At 34.1% G+C, this 22,808-nt stretch overlaps 1 protein-coding gene across 30 annotated transcripts in view; it reads right to left on the minus strand.

Moving 5' to 3' along the window:
• spag9a (sperm associated antigen 9a) overlaps positions 1 to 20,262 on the minus strand; it is a 70,575-nt gene extending 50,313 nt beyond the window's left edge. For 15 of the 30 annotated variants that reach the window (XM_073941651.1, XM_073941649.1, XM_073941643.1 and 12 more), the window contains exons 1-6: positions 19,766 to 20,262; positions 13,431 to 13,551; positions 7,500 to 7,570; positions 6,592 to 6,683; positions 3,988 to 4,138; positions 3,122 to 3,202 (exon numbers count right to left, since the gene is read on the minus strand). In XM_073941651.1, coding sequence (XP_073797752.1) covers positions 3,122 to 3,202; positions 3,988 to 4,138; positions 6,592 to 6,683; positions 7,500 to 7,570; positions 13,431 to 13,551; positions 19,766 to 20,065 — 816 coding nt within the window. In that variant the 5' untranslated portion in view covers positions 20,066 to 20,262. The remainder of the gene's footprint in view (positions 1 to 3,121; positions 3,203 to 3,987; positions 4,139 to 6,591; positions 6,684 to 7,499; positions 7,571 to 13,430; positions 13,552 to 19,765) is intronic. The other 15 variants (XM_073941670.1, XM_073941665.1, XM_073941662.1 and 12 more) reach the window with 2 other exon arrangements.
• Between the last annotated feature and the right edge of the window lie 2,546 nt (positions 20,263 to 22,808).

A 22,808-nucleotide genomic window follows, 5' to 3' on the forward strand; every position in this document is an offset into this window, starting at 1 on the left:
AACATTACAATTTCTTGTGGCCAGATGTTTTAAACTGAAATGTTGAAATGTTCACACAGTCACAGTCCTTAAAGGGACCCAAAAATGAAAATGTACTCACTATTTACTTGTTTGAAACATTTATGAGCTATTAAAGTATCTGCTTTTTGTGTTCAACATAAAATGAAACTTACAAACGTTTGAAAATAGTGAGTAAAGTTTGATCTTTGGGTGAATTAACTCTTTAAAAACGCATGTATCTGATAAACTATTACTCCATTATAATTCAACTCTGCATTGATTGTAATCAACTATAATCCCAAGTCAACATTGAAGATCCTGTGATGTGACTATTGCGGATGCACACATTGAGATTTCAATCCTAAAATGTTGTGCAGCCCTAGAGTGCAAGGCAAATATCCCCACAGGCCACAATAAAGTGCATTAAGTTAAGTAAGTAAATAGTTATGAAAGCCAAAATACTAAAATATCATGAAAGATTTTTCACCAAGAGGATAATTCTTGTTTTTTTTTTTAACACAGTGAGTGACTCTCAAGTCTATAAGTAAATATGTGGACTTGAAAAAAAATGGATGAAAATGTGTATTCACTTTATTTTTTTACTTATCGAGAATAAGAATCTAAAATTAGATCTTTAATATGTCTTACGTTTAATGCAAATGTTGAAAAAGAGAAAACATGTTTAGCACTCTTTACGTTTTATGAAACTGATTGAATATACTGATTGCAAATGTGTTGGTGTCTACTCTTTAAAAGAAAATACTCATACCAATTATCAGTCAACCTCTTTACAAAATAAATCCTCTCACACCTTGAATAACTATCAGCTCCATACACTCACAATCAAAACGAGTTGAAAACACTACTGTGAACACAATACAACACAACACAACACAACTGAAATGAATGCAGTGATTTGAGAAAAGCTATGTGTAAGCCAAGAGTTACAAGAAACAAATGAGGTCAATTAGCATAAATGTACCCACACACATTTACACAGTACAGTGGAAAAACTACACCATACACGACACAATGCGACACAGTTACTTTTATGAGAAGAAAAGAAATAACAAAACATTTCTTTCAAAAGTAACATACCCCAACACTGATTAAAACTTTAATTATTAATGATTAGAAGCATAACAATGGAAGTTACAACTAAAGAAAAGTCCTACTATCAGCTGCCAAAGTGAGGAAAGTGTACATGAAGAATGAAATCTAAAACAGCATGAAGCTGAAATGACATGCGGTGAGAGCTAAATGAACACTGTGCATTAGCTGTGTGCAACATCTTCATTTACTGATGACAAACAGATAATTGTGAATTACTCAGTTTTGCACATGCTCTTATTAAATAGTAGAGCTGCAGGATTGTGATTAAATTAAGATTGCAATTGTTGTTTAAAATCACAATCTTTCCACACTTACAAATACCGAACTAAAATCAGTGTCAGCATCTGTAATGACACTAAATATAGTCAATTCAATTGTTTATTTGATTCGAATGCTTCAGTGACTCGTGATTCAGTGACTACTTCTGGGTATTTTGAAAGACATTACAGAAATTAGTGCTTATATTGAAGCATTTTATTTAGCTGTAAATGTAATACTAGGAACATCAATAATGATAATGTGTTTGTAAATCACTAAAGTTGTTTCATAACCATATGATAACTGCTCTCTCTTAACCAATCACACATCTAAATCCAAAATTGGGGACATTTGTGTATTTGCTCGAAAAGACTGTGATCATTTGCGGATTAAATCATTAGAGATGCACCAATTGCAGTTTCCTTGGCTAATTCTGTTTTCAGTTTTTTTATTATTATTATTGTTAGTGGGGTTTTCACTATTATTATTCGCTACACTTATTATTATTATTATCATTATTATTATTATTATTATTGTTGTTGTTGTTTTCTTTATTTATTATTTTACCGTTTTGCCAGATTCCGTTTTTCATTTTTGTTTTTCTTTACCGTTTTGGCAGATTCCGTTTTCCGTTTTTCTTTACCGTTTTGGCAGAGTCCGTTTTCCATTTTTGTTTTCTGTTTTGGCAGATTCTGTTTTACGTTTTTGTTTTTCCTTTAACATTTTGGCAGATTCCGTTTTCTGTTTTTCTTTACCGTTTTGGCAGATTCCGTTTTCCATTTTTGTTTTTCTTTACCGTTTTTTCAGATTCTATTTTAAGTTTTTATTTTTCTTTCCTGTTTTGGCAGATTCTGCTTTACATTTTTGTTTTTCTTTAACGTTTTGTCAGATTCCATTTTACAATTTTTTTTTTTTACCATTTGGCAAATTCTGTTTTATGTTGTTGTTATTATTATTATTGTTATTATTTTACCATTTTGGCAGATTCCGTTTAATGCATATATTATGTTAATGTAAACAATCCTTATTAGAAAAAAAGATTTCATAGAAAAAAAGATTTCAGCTTCCCCCAAACTGCATTAACACTAACAAAACGAGTCATTTCCACTGCTTATAATTTTACATCTTCTCTTTTTCTCATTTCACAAATTCCCCTGATTATAAGCAAATGAAATATGTTTAGATTAATAGTTGCATGTATCATTCTGCATGATTATGTTATAGATACAAATTTTTAAATCTATTTTTTTACTTTCTCTCTGAAAGCAAATTTGACTGACAGTCTAGCAGAATTTTTAACTTAAACTGAAAATGAACAACTTAAATTACATTTTAATCTGTAAATGACAGTATTAATCTGTCAAAGTTTCTTCTCAGAAGAGGAGAGCAGTTGCTTTAACCTCAGCATTTTATTGTGTATTTCTTTACAACTAACATCTCACAGTCATGTGATTTTTTTAACCATGTGAAAAACTTCCTGGGTGAAGACATGTTATGATGACTGCGAGCATCTCTGTGACATGATCGCCACTAATAATAAATACTGTCTGGAATAAGCCAGATGACCGGTGCATCTCTATTAATCATGCAGCTCTATTACTTCACTAATTTGACATTATTTATATTGTATATGTGCAGTTGCATGCGGCTAAGACACCAGAAAACTTTCCGTGGACAAACTTTCCGACTACTGGAGGACAACAATGATTTTTGCACTACACACTGCTCGCCGGCGCAGAAGCCTTGCTACCTTGCAGTCGTTTGCCAGCGAATCCCAAGCTTCCAGAACATCCTTACCCTCCCTTTTCTTAGGAGGGTCCTCGGCCTCCAGCTGCTTGGACAAGAAAACTGGGATGTGGCATTGTGTATTTCTTTGCAACAACGGCACAACACAAAAACACAACAGCTCTCGCATGTGTTCGTTTGTGCTGTGATTTAGCATTGGTGGATGGAAAAACAACTATCACTGTAAATGAGAGCGTTTAAAGCAGCAAGATACCATTCAAGAGAGCTTCATTTTCTTTATGGTTGCCATGTTTCATGCTGGTGAATGTGGATGTTGAAGCATCAAATCAGTTCATATGAAGAACATCTGAAGTGCTGCCCAAAATGAAAAATTCAACCATTATTTACTCACGATACTCATTTTCCAAACCTGTTTGAGTTTCTTTCTTCTGCTGAACCTAAATTAACGATTTGAAATCGCATGAAGTAAATAATGAGGAAAGTTTAATTTTGGGTTGAACCATCACTTTAAATCTCATTTAAACCTGTAATAAATTTGTTAAAATAGGTCACAGTGGATGTTGCATTATGCTTAAGAATGCCTCATCACTGCCTAACGTTTCCATGGCAACATCTGTCGACCAACCATTGCTCATATTGTCTTCCAAATCCACCAGCAAACATCCATCATCAGGCGGACAGCTCATTTCAGAAGATGTCCCACACAAAAGAATCAAAGACATATCCATCATTCACTTACTTTTACCAGGGCCCTTTCATTTATTATTTGCGTAGTATATTCCTTATTGTAAATGTAAACAGGTCTACACAGTTGTCATGGCCTGGTGTAAATTCCCTTCACTTCAATCTTTAGATCGATATCTTTCATACCTTGAGGCTGGCATTAGAGCGCTGATGGCTGAGATTGTTGAATCTCCAGCCCTCCATCCCAGGAGTCTCTGCTCGGCCCTGGACATCAGGCGTCAGTGAAGAGCCTCCGGCAGACATGGGGAAGATCCCCAGAGACAGAGGCCGCTCTTTCCTGTCAAGCAAGATGGAGAGCATGAGTATTAAAATGTTTTTTATACAATCAAGTAGATCTGCATCACATATTATTATAAATATGAAAATCAAATAGTCTTAATGGTGAAGTGCTTCTCAATAATGTGAAAGTACTGTCGGTTGTTTGTAAACAACTACAGGATGTTTTTGTTTCTTTCTATACTGCAAAAAAGCTTTACCTATGTTTTTGGCACCTAGTGCAAATTAAAAACAGATTGGTTTCTAGTGCAAATATCAATAAAATTGATTAGTTCATTAATTTATTTTCTCTTCGGCTTAATCTCATTAATAATCAGGGGTCGCCATAGTGGAATGAACCACCAACTTATCCAGCTTATGTTTTATGCAGCTGATGCCCTATAAGCCACAACCCAGAACTGGAAAACATCCATACACACTCATTCACACACACACATTCAATTCACCTGTAGTGCATGTCTTTGGACTGTGGGGGAAACCTGAGCACCCGGAGAAAACCCATGCGAACACGGGGAGAACATTCAAACTTCAAACTGACCAAGTTAGGACTTGAACCAGCAACCTTCTTGCTGTGAGGCGACAGTGGTAACCACACAGCAATCATGTTACCGCATCAATTAAATCTTAAATCTAAAATTTTCTACACAAGTAAAAAAATATATATATTGTCTTGTATAAGAATATAAGAAATATAATGTAAGAAATAATATAAGTTTTTCCCTAAAACAAGCTAAATAATCTGCCAGTGGGGGGGTAAGCAATGGATGCCAGAAAATTTCTTATGCCTAAACAAACAGGGATAAGACGGAAAGTAAAGTAATGCTTTTTGGCTCACAACATCAGATGCACAAAGCATAGCAGATTTCCCTACCTTTGGATGGTTTTGCTATAAATTTCAAACAAAACAAAAAAATCCGGGTGTAGTATTTGATGTTAACTTTACATTTGAACCGCATATGCGGAACACAGTCAGGACATCATTTTTTTTTATCAGAGAAACATTGCCAAACTTCGTCCCATGCTGCCCTTTTCTGTTGCTGAAAAATGAATGAACACCTTTGTATTTTCCCGTACTGATTATTGTAACGCTTCGCTGCCTGGAGTTCAAAAAGCTACTCTAAAAAACTTACAATTAGTTCAAAACTCAGCAGCTAGAATTCTGACTAGGACCAGTGCAAGAGAGCACATAACCCCTATTTAGAAAAATCTGCACTGGCTTCCTGTCAGTTTTCAAATTGATTTTAAAATTCTCATGTTTGCGTACAAGGCCTTGAATGGTCTAGCACCACAATATTTATCTGAATTTTTAATCCCATACACTCCTAGACATGCTTTACGCTCGTCTGATGCTGGTCCTTTAACTGCTCAGTCAACGTGGATAACATTTATGGGAGACCGGGCATTCTCTTCATTGGCACCTAAATTGTGGAGCTCTTCACACTCTGATTTTCACAATGCATAATCCCTGAGTATTTTTAAATCATCTCTTAAAGCTTTTTTTTTCTTTTTTTTTAGATCTATTATTATAATTTTTTGTGTTTTTGATTATTTATTTAATTACATATTTTTGCATTCATACTTTTGAGTACATCTTTTACTCCAGTACATTTTATGTCTGTAAAGTGCATTGAGATGCTACTTTTAAAGGTATATAAATCTATATAAAAATTAAGTTTATTACTATTATTAAGCAAATTAATCTTGTTTCACTTTAAAATATGATCAGTTTGCTTAGCCCCATTGGCAGTGTATTTGGGAAAAACTTCTTATTTTGACTTATTATCAAAACGCTTCTTGTTTCAAGAGTTTTTTAGATATTTGGACTAGAAACAAGACAGAAAATCTAACTTATGTTACACAGCAGTTTGGTAACACAACACTCAAGCAGAAGAACAAACTCTCTTAAATTATCAATCAGGCAAATAAAGATCACTGGTTGAACATTCACATCAGATTTTATTTCATTCCTTAATGAAAAAAAAAACAGCAATGGCCATTTTTAAAGAGCAAACACAACGCCTCTACTCAGCTTGTGAAATGTTACAACGAGGATGCAGACTTAAAATCCATAAAGCCAGAAGAAATGCTTATTAAAAATCCAAAATCAAACAAAAAGTGTTCAGGGGTAGCTTAATTAATGTGTTGGTGCTCTTTGGGTAAGAGATTTATCAGAAAAAAACAGCAAAGGTAACCCTAGGGCACTAGAAAAATGTGGAAAGCCTTTATTGACATGGCTATTCCTTAAAACTGCGCCTACACATTACGGCAAGCATTCGGCAAGTTAATTATTCAATGTTTACCTTATCATGTACTGTTTACATTATGCATTTTAACTGTTTGTACGGATGTATTTATCACTTATGTATTTATTTATGTGTTAAAGACAAATTATCACAATGTGAAAAGCAGAACGGACAATAAAGTTTAAAAAGGCAAACATAATGTATATCTTACCGAACTCTGCCCATTGTTCCTGTGTCAGAAGCCTCTCCTACCGTCTGCTGCATCCTAATACGTTCCACATGCTCCATGTAATTGTGGATCATCTGAAGATAAAAAAAGACAGATGGATTATTCAGTCTAAAAGCCCGTCTTAACGACAACAAAAGTCCCTTCTGCTCAACTAAATACAATAAAACATTAATACTGAGAAATATTATTACAATTTCACAACTTCTTCAGATGGTAACACATTTTAAAAAGTAGTTATTTCCTATGATTTCTAGCTGAATTTCCAGCATCATTACTCTATCACTCTAATAGTATGCTGCTTAATTTTGATCTAGTTTAATAGTTAATACAACCTGTATATAATGTTCATAGTACATCCATCTGTAAATATCACCCTAGTTTTTCTATAATTGCACTTTATAACTTATACATACATCCTGCACTTGCTGATATTGCACTCCTGATTAGAACTAAACTGCACTTTGTTGCCTTCTACTTGTACATAAAGACAATTAAGTTGAATCTAATCTAATCTTAAGGTATTTGTCGAAACTGAAAATTATAACTAAATTTAAAGTTCAAAAGAACAGCATTTCACTAATTCAACAGATCCTTAAAGTACCAATTTCTTTAATAAAATGAAAAGCCTCACTTTTAAAAAGAGCTCTACAATCATGTAAATTCATGTCAAGTGTTTAATTTGTTATCCAGCACCATCAATTTGTGATTTTGCATCATTTATTGTTTCAGATGATAATCACAGTGATTTTTATGCAAGTTTGATGTTCAGTTTTTTGTTTTGTAGTGCTTTGAGCTTAAAAAAGCACACCATAAATTAAATTTGTTATTATTATTATTAATAGTGGCATGAGTTTTGTTAAATACATGGCATTGGAATAGCACTTTCTTACCTCTGTGTGTCGCAGGTGAAGGGAATTATACTCTCGCTTAAGTTCAGCCTCTCGCTCCTCTAATCGACTTACTGAAAAAAGGGAAAAATGACAAAAGAATTAAATGAACCTTGATTAGTTCAACATCACAAAAGAATTAGGTTCAGTACTTTACTTAGCAAAATTTACAAACATTTACAAGTTAATTATTTTGCTTTTTAAAAAAGAAATGAACTGTTTAAAAAAACTTTTAATCTGCTACTCTTTGCATGCAATATTATGCGCTTTAAAAATATCTGTAAATTAAAAAAATTTTGTTGTTTTTAAAATTATTTTCTGTTTATTTGCGGTTGTGAATTGCATTATGGAATTTTGATCTCTGCTCTGTCGAACTTTGATGTTGAAAATTCTGCTTTACAGTTTAACAAAGTGACTTTTATTGACATTTTAGTAGTTTGAAGTAATATAATGTATAAGAAATAATCTATAAAGTATGTTCGCATCTTGGCTGGGTAGGGTGTCTGAAATCAGATTTTGTTCTCCTTTTCACTTCTTTATATTCCTTTAGTTTTGCATTAATCTCCATGGGGAAATTCCCACTTCAGTTTTCATATCATTTTTAAACTCTTCTTTGAATTGGAATTCTTTTCTAAAATCAGTCTTCAGTTCGGAGATGTCCTTGCTGAGTGCTCTCACTGCTCGCAAAGTTTCGGCACCATGTTCTTTTTTTAAGTAACTGTTTATTGTTGTCATTCGTTGTCTCGTTCTCCTCCTTGCTTATTTTTGGTTTTACAAACCCATTTTTAGATTTAGGTCCACTGATGTTAGCATAACTAAACTTTTGAATGTCCATGCTTATTCAGTCATTGATAAGGTCTATCGATTAAAGCGTTATCGACAATTAATAGATCATCAAGTAATCATTAGCATCCCTAAATAAAATATATTAAAGGATATTTCAGCCTAAATTCACCATACCATTAAAAGGAGAGTTCATCCAAAGCTGAAAATTCTGTCGACATTAACTAACCTTTTACTTGCTCCAAACTTGTTTTATTTATTTTTTTCTGGTGTTGAATAATAATATCCAATAACCTGTTATGTCTTTGGTTGTTGAAAACTTGAACAGTATATGCTGAAATAAGATTGTTCTTTTGCTTATTATTTTATTTATATTGTCAGACAGCTAAAACATTTCACAAAATGTGTTAAATCAGCTGCACAAAGGGATTGGTATGCTGAAAATCCTACAAAATTGATAGATATAAAGATTTTACATTTATAGTGATAATTATCGATATCGACTGATATGAAAACAATTATCATGATAATTTTTTTTGCCATATCGCCCAACTCTAGGTAGAAAGACCAAAGTCCCATAATGCAATTCAAATGCATAAATAAATGGGGGAAAATAAAAAAATAAAAACACGAATCACCAAATACGAAAAACTGCTAATTTAATACGGATATTGTTTTTACAGTGTGCAAAATGTTCATGTGTAGTGTCCTGTAAGCATGTGTTACACACAAGCCATGCAAAAGCTCTTAGAACTAAATGAAGACAGAGAAATGAGGCTAATTAATCGTCACAGTCGTCTTCGTAACAGGTTAGACGGTCCCAAATGACCAATGACAACTCGCTGTACAGCACTGTAAAACCCCTTTAAAGTAACCTGAAAGCTAGTCTAGATAATGCTTTCAGTGGGGCCCATAAAACACTGGCAAGTTCTGCAAAGAGGATGAGCTGAGGATATTAAACAGACTTGATTTAAGAGGTGACACAAAGACGTAATCCACTTTTAGCTGTCAGGTTTAAATGTAAGCCTACAGCAGAACTGCCCGATGCTTCTTTCCCATCATCAAAACTGCTAATTCCCTATCACTTCAGCACAGTGATTTCTAGTGCAACTGATATCCTTTTCAAATCTTGCTGGCAGCACAGTATTAATTGATGCCAGAATTAATTCATTAGTGCCAGATTAAAACAGCAGATGTTTGTAATTAGCATGTATTGGTGCTTGACTGATTTCATTATCACCCATGGGACTATTGTCAAGCACGATTCTAGCACATGCTTGGTCTGAATTGTCTTTGTTTAGCATTTTTACAAATGTGATTGAACAACAGTAAATGAGTCATGTGATTCAGGGCCACAGAAACATAGTGTTTAATTAGACTAAAGTTATTAAACAAATAATTCAAAAGCTTAAGTTTATGGTCATGCCCAATTGAGCCTGCTTTCTCTCTAGGTGTTTTCCTTCACTTTGGTCAATTGGTGAAGTTTGTTCCTCGCCACTGGCTTGGTTGGTTTGGGACTTGGGGAGCTGTGCATCGATGGATTTGCTCTTCAGTGTTTGAACTTTCAGCATGGAAAATTAAACCACACTCAACTGAACTAAACTAGACTTCAGCTCTGAAAACTGGACTGACAGAGTTTTAATTGACTATAATTTTCTATGTTAAGCTGCTTTGACACCATCTAAATTGTAAAATCGCTATATAAATAACGATGAATTGAACTGAATTAAGGATTTAGAAGGAGACGCGCCAAGATTAATAATCTGGCCAAAGCCAAAAATGCTTTGTTATAATAATTTAAAGGGGACCTATTATGCAAAAATCACATTTATAAGGGGTTTAAACACAGTTGTTAATTTTATTTTTTATTACTATACTTTATAAAAACAGAAACTCTTTGACTGACATTCTCCTTTTGTATGTGTCATCAAAGGGGAAAAACCCCGCCCATCAGTGTCAATCTGTCCCTCATCAGCATAGGACATTTGTTTTTGAATCTGCCACTATGCTGACACACAGGCATTTGTAGCTCCGCCTTCTTTTGAAAAGAGCACAATCTCATTTGAATTTAAAGCGATAGTCACCAAAATGAAGGATTAAAGCCTAAAAGGGGCAGCTTTAAAGAGTTATAAAACATTATTTATGGAAACTTTACATACACACTCTAGAGACATCAGAGACTTATTTTACATCATCTTGTAGGATGAAAAGTCCCCTTTGAAGTTCCATTTTCTTGGCCAATTCAGATTTTTTGGCAAGTGTGACATGCAAACAGATTTTTGCAGATTCCGATTTTCTATAATATAAAATAGAACTTTCCAAGGAACTATAACTGACAGCATATACAAACAAAATATACTTATTAAATTCTTTGTAAATACTATTATATAAAATAATAGTATAATAATAAAAGTTTCAGATAAAAAAAAAAAACCAATAAAATAGCGGCAAGGGCCGGTATACCTTTCTGACAGTATAATAATCTTGAATAAAAATATCACTGTATCACAGTATTGTGAAAACAACAAATTTTCTCCCATATAACACAATATATTTAATTTTAGAAAACATTTATAATATTTTAGAACAGTAAGCCTGTCAGGCTAAACAATTAAAACAAATGTAGTTTCTTCTAATTCTGCTCTCTTTATTAGTTTTAAAAGCACAGATTTCTTTACAACACATAAAAACACATTTAAAAAAATTACATATACCTTAGAAATGGTATAACAGAAACTTTAAGCAGTTTTAAAACGTTGACTTTTCCAAACTGCTGTAAACCTTGAAACCGGTTATCATCCCACGCCTACAGCAAACAAAAGTCTAGAGGCATCATTTTACCAGCGTTGCCATGACAGCACAGCAGCAAGGCTCCATTTTTTGACATTTTATTTAAATTCAGCTAAATTAAGAAAACTCAGGATTAAATGTGGCCATTTGATGAAGAAGCAGAGCTCACTGATAACACAATACCCCCTTTAGTGTGGCGTATGAGCTTTTTTTTACTTTCTAATCAAACAGCAACAATCTAAAGACTTTTTAAGTGTAAAATACATAACACTACTACAAATCAACCCTAAATTAAGTAACTGATCTTAAAACATGCAACTATAAGTATATATTCCATATTTCATTAATATCCCATGAGTAAATATCCTAATTAAAAAACACACACACACAAACAAAAAACTTGTCCCTGAGAAGCGATATGATGCACTAATATATTGTCCATCTATTAATACAAATGTGCTTGCAGGGACTGGAATACTGACAGAAAACAAACATGTTTTACATTTACATCCAGATCGAAAGTGCTTTGGGATCTCATTTAATAGAGTGAACCCTGCCGTAAATCAACAACCAGCTACTTCAATGAATGGCAGAACAAGAGGAATCAAAAATCTACATGTCGAACCCAAAGAAAATGTCACAGCTTTCTTGTGTAAATGGCCCATTGCACATCATCAGTGATCCATTAATGGGGTCGAAGAGAGAGAGAGGAATAAAGAGAGAGAGAGTGGATTGTGGCACAGTAACCATTATGGACCATGTGAATAAAAATAAAAATGTGAAGACACTTCACCTAACAGCTAATATAAGTGTGGAATATATCATGTCATAGCCAAGCATGAGGACTTTTAGAGCAGATGCATGGACATACAGTGTACTGTGCTAAAGTTTTAGGCCAACTGTTGTTTTACTGATGGTATAATGGATATAACTAAGTGACTCTTTACACGGTAATATATAAATGATCTTTAAGTTTATGTATGGTTTGTTAGGATAGGAGTCAGTTTAGGTTAGAGTTTGAATTATTTCGGTTTAATTGTTTAAGACGATGTTGGAGAGAGGGAGGCTGTTTGCTCTGGTTTGAGCTGCATTTCTACCAGTGTTGATAGCAATAATGTCTGAAGTTATGGAAATGTGAATGTTGAATATAGTACAAATTAGGCTTGGGCGGTAATATGGTATACCGTGGGATCTAAAAATAGCAACGGTGTCAGTTTCAATACCATTATCATCATAAAAAACATTGCACTTAAACAGGAGACAAGTATTAAATAATACATTTTATTTATTTAATGCCTAAAAATGCGTATGTTTGATTGTCATCATGGGACAGTGTGAAGAGAGGTGAGATAAGATGGCGAGTCGTGCACCAAGTGACCTGGTCTCGAAAAAGTCCACAACCTCTGCAGTTTGGCAGTATTTCCGGTTTCGACCGAATGAGAAGGGAGACGTGTTAAATGCGAACTAGCAATCTGCATACCCGATGTTGTACCGCGGGACCCGACCAGATTTCTTGTGATGTGGGATTAAATTTCAGAATAAAGCACGGAAGCGGTCAGTAACTCTGGTGTAGTTTGAACGGGAGCGAGCGCACAGTCTGACAATATTGTGTGTGTGTGTGTATGTATGTGTGTGAATGAGAGAGAGCATCGTCAAGCGCAGATCTTCTGAATGGTTTAGGCACAAGCCAACAGTTTGGCGACGCTGTCTGCGAATTACATCATCATTATTTTTATCATGCACGGTAATACCGGATACCGAGGTAAAATAGGGAGGAGGTTTGACGGTATTAAAATTTGAAAACCGCCCCAAGCCTAGTACAGACAGATTTTCATCCATTATTTCATTCCTTCTGGAAAGGCCTTCTGTGGAAATAGTTTCATGATAGTGATCTGCTAATTGCAATGAAGTCCTATTTGGAGAAAGGAAACAGCTGATGAAACTCAGTCATGAAATGATCTCCACCAGGTTTAGACCTGAATATTATAGAGGCTGTATGACATCACCTGGGCAGAAAAAGAAAAATATGACACTCTAAACCTAAAGAAGAACTCTGGAAAGTGCTAAAAAAGGCTGATATTACACAGAAGATTATTTCAAAAAATGTCAGGACAGTTGTGTGCTTGGCGCCAAGGGAAGCCACATTAAACATAAACTTTTGCTAGAAGAGGAAATGTGCTGTTGTTGTTATTTCTACATATTTTCTGTTCGTTTTTATTAAATAGACTGATTAATTGAACATTGTGCAGATTTTTTAGGCCAACAAAGCTGGTATAGTGCTTAGGACTTTTGCACAGTACTGTATGTATGAAGGTTTTGGAAATAATGAAAGAATATGTGAAATAAAAGCAGGATTCTCACTCTGGTCAGAATAGTTTTTGATCTTCAGCTCCAGCTGACGGGAATGTGATCCCAGGCTCTCCAGATGGTTCTGCAAGTCCTTCTTCTCTTGCTCTTGGGAATCTTCAAATTCAATGAACCTCTGACAAAAGAAAAATGATTTATTGTATAATCTTGTTTTTAACAGACATTACAGGATTTAGCTGTAAACAGTATTCAGTTTAATTTTGCTTCATAAGATCTCAATATATCAGCAGGTAAAGAAAGTATATGAGTAGTAAAATGTATTTTTAATATGCAAAACGCCAATGGAATATGAAAAACGACATTGTGTTTCTTTATTTAGACTAGCATTTTCAAAGAAAACCTTGATGCAAAATGAAAATGAATGTATAAAGTTTGTATTACCCAAACTAAACATGTACAAACTGAAATTAGTGGATCAGTATAGTAGTTCAAATGTTGTTTGCCATAACGCATTTAGATGCACGATTATGATCGCGTGTTTATCATAGAATCGTGGGATTTTTTAAGCAAAATGTAATGTGTACTTCAAAATGCGAGTAACAGTTAACTTGGGTTTTATGAATCACAAAAGTTAATTTCAACTAAAAAAATAGTCATTAATGTTCTACTGAACAAAAAAAAGTCACCATCTTGGATGGCCTGAGGGTGGATACATAACAGTAATTATTAATCTTGAGGGTGAACAATTGCTTAAAAGGAAAGTGGCTATTTTTCTTCAGGATTAGAAAGATGAATCAGCAATAACTTTGGTTCTCTTTCAAAAAAATGGTAAACCGGTGTCTGCTAACTTTAATTCAATTCACAGCATATTGATTGAACTCTCAAACTAAAAGATACAAAACCTTGAAAAGAAAAAAGCACCATGATTTCTGTTGGATGATTAAAAATAGAATCTAGGATAAATGTGAAGGCTGGTACATCATATTCAGTTTTATGGATCTTCCAGATCTTTATGGAGGAACGAAATGCTAAATCTATCAAGAGACTGCTGGGTAAAAGGCGGAAAAGTTTTCTAAAGATTTAATTTAGGGAATTAAACCTTTAGAAAACCTTATGAAGAAAAAGCACTATGATTTCTGTTAGATAGTAAGATTGATTAAAAAGAATGGAAGAACAAAATGTCAAATCTATCAAGACTTAGAAAAGTTTTCTAAAGGTTTAATTTAGGAAGTTTTATCAAACATGTATAACAAAATCTACTCTATGAAATAAACTGTTGTATAAATGGTTTACTGATGTTTAGCAGACACTGATATCTCAAAAGTACATTGATTGAAATAAGGCAAATATGATATAATGACAGCAAATTCACAAGTTGAATGAGTATTGAAGTAACACATTACTCTACTCATTCACTAAAACATAATTTGGGTTTACACTGTACAAACGTGTTTTTATTCACTTGCATACTATTTTTGGACTTTTGTAATCTAATAGTAAAAAAAAAGATAGCATAATCCAAGTATAGATTTTACAAATAATCTTATTTTGTCTTTTTACTTTAAAATGTGGCGTTTTATTTAATTAGCTGCTTGAGGTTTCTTTTTATTTTCTTTTTTGGTCAACTTAACTGGACATGCACAAGCCGTGTTGGGGGTAACGTATAAGTAACGCGAGTTACATAATAATATTACATTTCTAAGTAACGAGTAAAGTAATGCATTCATTTTCAAAATTAAGCAATAATATTTGAGTTACTTTTTTAAAAATGTAATGCGAGTTACTTTATCATTTAGTTAATTCGCTTTTAAAAGTAAATTGCTGGATTAAAATAGTGTCATTAAATCCCGCAAGCAATGAGAGAATGCAGAAACAGACAGAAGTGAAGATGGCAGAGCCTTACATTTATGCAATAGAAATATTGTCATTGTTTTGAACACATGGAAGAAAAGGAAAAGAGGATTATCTGAATGCACAAAAAGTGCATAAATAGCAAACACATTTCATTAATCTATATATGGTTGCATATGTAGATCTGGTGTTAGGAAGTTCTCCGAAGATAACTTTATCCTACATTATTTTTTATGTGTTTTTTTTTTAAGGTAAGTGAATGTTATACATTGTGTTGTTAATTGCCGAGCTTCTCTATTTAAAAAAGGGAAAAAGCCCTGCAAGTTCTGAAAGAAATCAAGCCTCAGACATGTCAGAAAAAGAAATGTAAAAGTAACTCAAAAGTAAAGTAACGCATTAATTATCATAAAAAGTAACGTAAAGTAAGTTTTGGAGAGTAACTCAATATTATAATGCATTACTTTATAAAGTAACTTTCCCCAACACTATGCACAAGTAATATTTAGTGTTTCATAATCAATTTCATAATTGAACTAATGCAAAAGAATGAGACATGTGAATAAAACTTTCTTCATCAAGTCAGGAAATCTATTTGCATGCTCGCACAGTTGTGTGTGTGTTTGAATGACTGTGATAGTGCTCTGTTGGTTTTATAATAGTTTTCATAGTATTCATATTGGTTTTTATAGTATAATTATAGGCATAGTATGATTTCGTGGATTTTTTTTTATAAATGCAGCAAATTTCAAATGTTCCCTCAGATGCAAAATTGTGAAACATTGCACATTTCTTCATTATTAATGTGCATTGTCCCTTTGAAATAAATAAAAACATAAAAATCTATTTAATGTATCCTTCCAAAGTTATAATTATTTTTTATGCATTTTAATCATTTTACTTTTAATTTTATTTTAAAATAACCAAATAAATTCTAAACCCCAAACATCTGAGCAGAAACATATGAAAACAGCAAAATGTGCATTATGCATTGACAAAATCATCTGTGATATTTAACAAGAAAAAAACAGAAAGGGATATTCAGTCTGGTCACACAGTAAAGGACCTCGTGGCCTGGAAGTAACATCCTGACGTATTTTCCCTAATTGGAATGTCTCTCCAGCAAACTCTAAACTACAGAGCTCATGCTTGATGCCTGGAGTACAGGGGTCTCCCGGAGAGCCCGGTGCAGTGCAAGTATCTTATAAAAAGGAGCCGTTTCGGTGTCACTTTAGGTTTCCATCATACTGGCACACAAAACTCATTCAGCAACCCCCCAGAGCTCAGACATCAACAAACATAAGGCTCATGTCACTTTCGATTCACTTTCATTTTCAGTGCTATGCCAAACTCTTATAAACACGTGGTCTGAGATTTAAAGTTTATGAACTTTAAAATAGTCTAACATTATAGTAAATCAGTTATATTATTTTAACTGTGAATATTCTGTGACGCAAGTAAGTTCATCAAATTAAACTCTACTGCATTATTATCACACAATATGCTGTCCAAATATAAATATATATGGACTCAAATATTTTTAGATAAGGCTATATATTAATTTAAACTTTGATCTCATATTGATTTGACATCCATTATGGAGATAATAATAAACAAGTATAAACAAACTAAAATTATAACAACTAATTGAAATAAAGCTAAAAAAATTGTATCTGCACAGAACATATATTACAAAAATAGGTGGAAATTAAACCAAACACACTGCTGGCATTGGTTTCATTTTAGTGTCATTTAGTTTTATTCATTTCTAAATTCATTCATTCATTTTCTTTTTCGGCTTAGTCCCTTTATTATTCTGGGATTGCCATAGCAGAATGAATCGCCAACTTATCCAGCACATGTTTTACGCAGCAAATGCCCTTTCAGCTGCAACCCATCTCTGGGAAACATCCATACACACTCATTTACACACATACACTAAAGAAAATTTAGCCTACTCAATTTGCCTATGCCACATGTCTTTGACCTGTGGGGGAAACCGGAGTACCCAGAGGAAACCCACACGAACACAGGGAGAACATGCAAACTCCACACAGAAACAAAAACTGACCCAACCGACGCTCGAACCAGCGACCTTCTTGCTGTGAGGCAACAGCACTACCAACTGTGCCACAGCGTTTTAGTTATCTTATGAACTTAAATGAAGATGAAAAACTCTTTCTTGGGAAAAGACTTAAAATATATTCAATTATTTAATGTCTATGCAGATTTTATTATTTATTTTGGTTAACTATTAGTCATTTTAATACATCAAGTTAAGATTAACTATGCTAAATGATAAATATTAACTTGTTAAAATAAAATAAGGCTTAAATAAAATAAAATAAATTTTAAAATCATAAAATAACATAACAAAATAAAACAAAATAAATTAAAATAAAATAAAATGAAATAAAATAAGGCTTAAATAAAAATAAGTAAATTAAAATAAAATAAGGCTTAAACTAGATCAAATAAAGTAAATTAAAATAAGGCTTAAATAAAATAAAAAATAAATGTAAAAATAATAAAATAAGGCTTAATTAATAATAAATACATTTTCAAATAATCAAATAAAATAAATTTTTAATAAAAATAAAATAAAAATAAAATAAAGCTTAAACAAATAAGGCTTATATAAAATAAAGCAAATGTAAATAAAATAAAATAAAGCTTAAATAAAATAATCTAAAACCTGAAAACACTTAATAGAATATTTTAAAAAATGCAAATGACAAAACTGACGACAAAAAAAGAATAAAGAAATTATAAAACTAACTTCACCATATTAATAAAAGCTATGCTATTTTTATAATATAAAAAATAAAATTCTAAAATACAATAAGGCAGTAATTAATTTTCAATATATTATTTAACACAGCATAAAAGTTTAACGCATCAGGTCTGAAACAGTCACCTTAAACCATCTTAAAAGTTTCTCTAGTTTATCAATGATCTGAAATGTGAGTAGTAGATCAATGTTGAGCAGTGAATAATGACCGCAGAAGTCTGTCACACACAGTCTGTCAGAATGAGATGACAGCAGATCACACACACACACACACACACACACACACACACACACACACACACACACACACACACACACACACACACACACACACACACACACAAATAGAGAGATTAATGCAGCTCAATGCTCACTTATGTTTTGATAGTTGAATGTTTCAGGCATATTGCTCATAATCCCAGTTAAGCATCCGTCACTGTATATCAGCCACACACAAAGCCACTGAGCAGCATTAATCTGTCCAAACTCAGGCTTACACACGGCCAGAACTGTACAATACACTGTAATCTTATTTCTAAAACAGATTAAAGTCGCGTTAAACAATTAACTCATGCACGTTACCAACAAAGAAAGGTTGAATATGTCATTCAAAACCAGCGACACAGCGAAAATTAATACTACACAGCGATTCAAATGAAAAACTGCTTAATAATCATGCATATCAGGAGACTGTTTCATCAAATGCTCCGTTTAATGAAGTAAAATTTCATGTCAGATTTTTTAATCTACCCAGATCATTTTTATTTAATTTTTTTTAATTAATAATTATTAATTAACCCCCCCTCCAACCAAATAATTTTATCCTTTTTTCACTATTTATACCTTTATTACTATATGCATCATGCTGCCACTCTTTACTTGCCTGAATTTTTACCTACTACATATATTGTTTATTGTACAATATGTGGGTTGAACTTTGGTCTTTGTTTCTGAATTACAATTTTGTACTGTTATTTATTTGCATTATTATTTGTTTTATTTTCCATTTTGTTCTTGTTTAAAAAAATGTAATCATACATACATTTATTAAAAAGATTTTTTTTTCCACAGATGCATATCCTACAGTTCTGAGCTCAAAGCTCCCCTCTTGCCCTACAAACGGGAGGAAGCCCAGGGCTCTCTCCTGGGTCAGCATGCCAAACTTGCTTATAATCAATCATCAGCTACGGTAAGTGTGAACTCTCGAAATTGACTGTAAACAAAACCATACCGTACTTTGATAATCATTGGCTGATGATATGATTTTCCTATTTAGAATTTGCGAAGAATACTTTTCTGAAATTATATTATTAAGGAGAATGTCTGAATATCCGAATATAAAGCCAACTTTACCTCTATATAAAACCTTACAGTTAGCCACTGTGACAACTTACTGTCCCACATGACTCTCATGTAGTTTACATGCTGAAACAAGAAACAGGCTTGCTGTATTTGTGCTTGTTTACAATCTGCAGCCTTTAAATGCAAGCAAGTTGAAGCATTTGACAAGGGGCAAACAAACATCATCGAAAGACATAAGACTGCCTGCCGCACTGAGGATGCTTAAATGCATTTATATCTACCCAGGGCCCGATTGATCATCAAAGGGCAGGCATGATGATGATGATGATGATGATGGTGATGATGATGACAAAGCCATTCACGCACGTGCATCATACGATCATGTCTGCTGCAACAAAACAAAGCAGCTCTGCCCCTGATGATGAAGATGATAAATCTTAAAGCTCACCTCCTCCGTGTGTTTCCTCAGCGCTTTCTCGCGCTCGTACTGAGTGACGAGCTGCTCGTTGTCCTCCTTCAGCAGCTCGAGCTCCACTTCGTGCTCCTGGTTTTCGGCGAACACCGTGTCCAGGTTCTCCAGCACCGCCACCACCAGCGGCATCAGCTCCTTCACCACGTCCTCGTCGTATTTGCGGATGAGTCTCTCGAACTCGCGGTAGATGGAGTTGGCCAGGCCCGAGATCCGCTCCGACATCACCGCCGATGTCCCCGGGTCGTCCTGGTACACAACTCCGTCATCCAGCTCCATTTTCCCCCTTCTGTCCTAGATTTAGAAAAACCTCCTCCGCTTTATTCCGGACAGACGAGTCTCGGCGTGTTTTCGGAGACGTGTTCCCGTTATGTTCCCCGAAAACACAGCCACGGTGATGCCGAAAAAGAGAGTCCCGGAGTCCCTCCCTGGAACCGGCCGATGTGTTACGTGGAATCTTTTCCCGCGGTCGCCCCACAGCAGCTGAGTTGTTGACCAGACAATCGCGCGGTGACGTCACGCTCGGTACCGTAACACGCTTAAAAATCGTCGTAAAACACAGGACCTCTCATGTTAGCTGTAAATTGCTAATTGAAAAGTAAACTGTAGCATCACAACATGTTTTGTCTTCATTTGAATTAGTTTTTATTCCCCTGGCTGTTTTCCTCTATTTGTAATGTAGTGTTGGCATATTGTGTTCACATGTTTATTAGCAAAATAATAATAATAATAATAAAATAAAAAAGCTGAGATTTATTCATTTTCTTTTCTGTTTAGTACCTTTATTAATCTGGGGTCGCCACAGCGGTGTGAACCGCCAACTTATCCAGCAAATGTTTTACGCAGTGGATGCCCTCTCAGCTGCAACCCATCTCTGGGAAACATTTTTACACTCATACACTACGGACAATTTGGCCTACCCAATTCATCTGTACTGCATGTCTTTGGACTTGTGGAGGAAACCCACGCAAACGCAGGGAGAACATGCAAACTCCACACATAAACGCCAACTGACCCAGCCGAGGCTTGAACCAGCGACCTTCTTGCTGTGAGGCGACAGCACTACCTACTGCACCACTGCGTCACCCCAAAATCTGAAATATGTATAAAATATTACAACAAATGTTTTTATTCTTCTGATAATCTTTAAAATGACAAAGTACAAACACTGTGTGCTATGTCTGTTGATGGTATTTTTTGTGCATAATTTTGTGTAATATCTATAAAAAAACAATCGTAAACATTTACGATACAAGATGAAAATCTCCTGTCCCACCACATCCCAAAGGTGCTCTATTGGATTGAGTTCTGGTGACTGTGGAGGCGATTTCAGTACAGTAAACTCATTGTCATGTTCAAGAAACCAGTCTGAGATGATTCGTGCTTTATGACATGGAGCATTATCCTGCTGGAAGTAGCCATCAGAAGATGGATACACTGTGGTCATAAAGGGATGGACATGGTCAGCAACAACTCAGGTAGGCTGTGGCGTTGACACAATGCTCAATTGGTACTAATGGGCCCAAAGTTTGCCAAGAAAATATCCCCGACACCATTACACCACCAGCACCAGTCTGAAGTATTGATATAAGGCAGGATGAATCCATGCTTTCATGTTGGTGACGCCAAATTCTGACCCTACCATTTGAATGTTGCAGCAGAAATTGAGACTCATCAGACCAGGCAATGTTTTTCCAATCTTCTAATTTTGGTGAGCTCTTGTGAATTGCAGTGTCAGTTTTCTGTTCTTAGCTTACAGGAGTGGCACCCTGTGTGGTCTTCTGCTGCTGTAGCCCATCTGCCTCAAGGTAGGACATGTTGTGTGTTTAGAGATGCTCTCCTGCATTTCTCGATTGTAACGAGTGGTTGTTTGAGTGTCTGTTGCCTTTCTATCAGCTTGAACCAGACTAATTATTCTCCTCTGACATCAACACGGCATTTGCGCCCACAGAACTGCAGCTCACTGGGTATTTTCTTTTTGAGACCATTCTCTTTAAACCCTAGAGATGATTGTGTGTGAAAATCCCAGTAGATCAGCAGTTTCTAAATTACTCAGACCAGCCCATCTGGCACCAAAAACCATGCCATGTACAAAGTCACTTAAATCACCTTTCTTCCCCATTCTGATGCTCAGTTTGAACTGCAGCAGATCCTCTTGACCATGTCTATATGCCTAAAGGCATTGATTTGCTGCAGTGTAATTGGCTGATTAGAAATTTACGTTAACGAGCAGTTAGACAGGTGTACCTAATAAAGTGGCCGGTGAGTGTGTGTGTATTATATATATAACCTTTAGCTAATTTAACTTGTTTTAAAATTTAATTGTTTTTACATTTTTTTGTTTTGTGATTGATCTCTAAAATAAATAGTTGTAAGTGTTGAAATTGACATTATCTTAATTTTATCCGAATATTGGCATTAGTCAAAATGTTTACTCGTGCCTAAATCACGTGAATTTTTAAATGAAATAATCAGTGTGAAATACGTCAATGAATAGCGTATTCAAATAATAATTATAAAAATGAAGATGTAACTTTTGCATTTACAAGATTTATATCTATATTTATGAAATTTATATTTGATAATTGTAATTTTAAACCTTCTTCCTTTGAGGACATCTTTTAAACTGCTAGGTTTTACCCTCCTGCCTGCATGAAGTTTAGAAAAATTTAAAGTCAAATCAAAATTAATACTTCATTTTATATGAGTAAATACATCAGAAACAGTTCATTTTACTGTAATATAGTAATTATGCTGAACGACAGACCATAATTTCACTTATATTTTCACTCAAGTTATTTGAAACATTCATTTCTTTTCCATATTTATAATTCATGAAGATTCTAAAACTATAATTACCAAGAGATAATATTAACATTATTTTAAAGATTAGACTGTTGAACGGTTTCTTTTCATTCATTAGCTTTTCCTTATTTATGTTTCCCAGCATTTTTCATATTTACATGATTTGCCTTTTGAACTTTGCAAAAGTTTTATTTATGCAAATAATACTCTAAAGGTG

The sequence above is a fragment of the Danio rerio genome, chromosome 3 (assembly GCF_049306965.1).
Source record: "Danio rerio strain Tuebingen ecotype United States chromosome 3, GRCz12tu, whole genome shotgun sequence".
In the NCBI taxonomy this organism is placed as follows: Eukaryota; Metazoa; Chordata; class Actinopteri; order Cypriniformes; family Danionidae; genus Danio; species Danio rerio.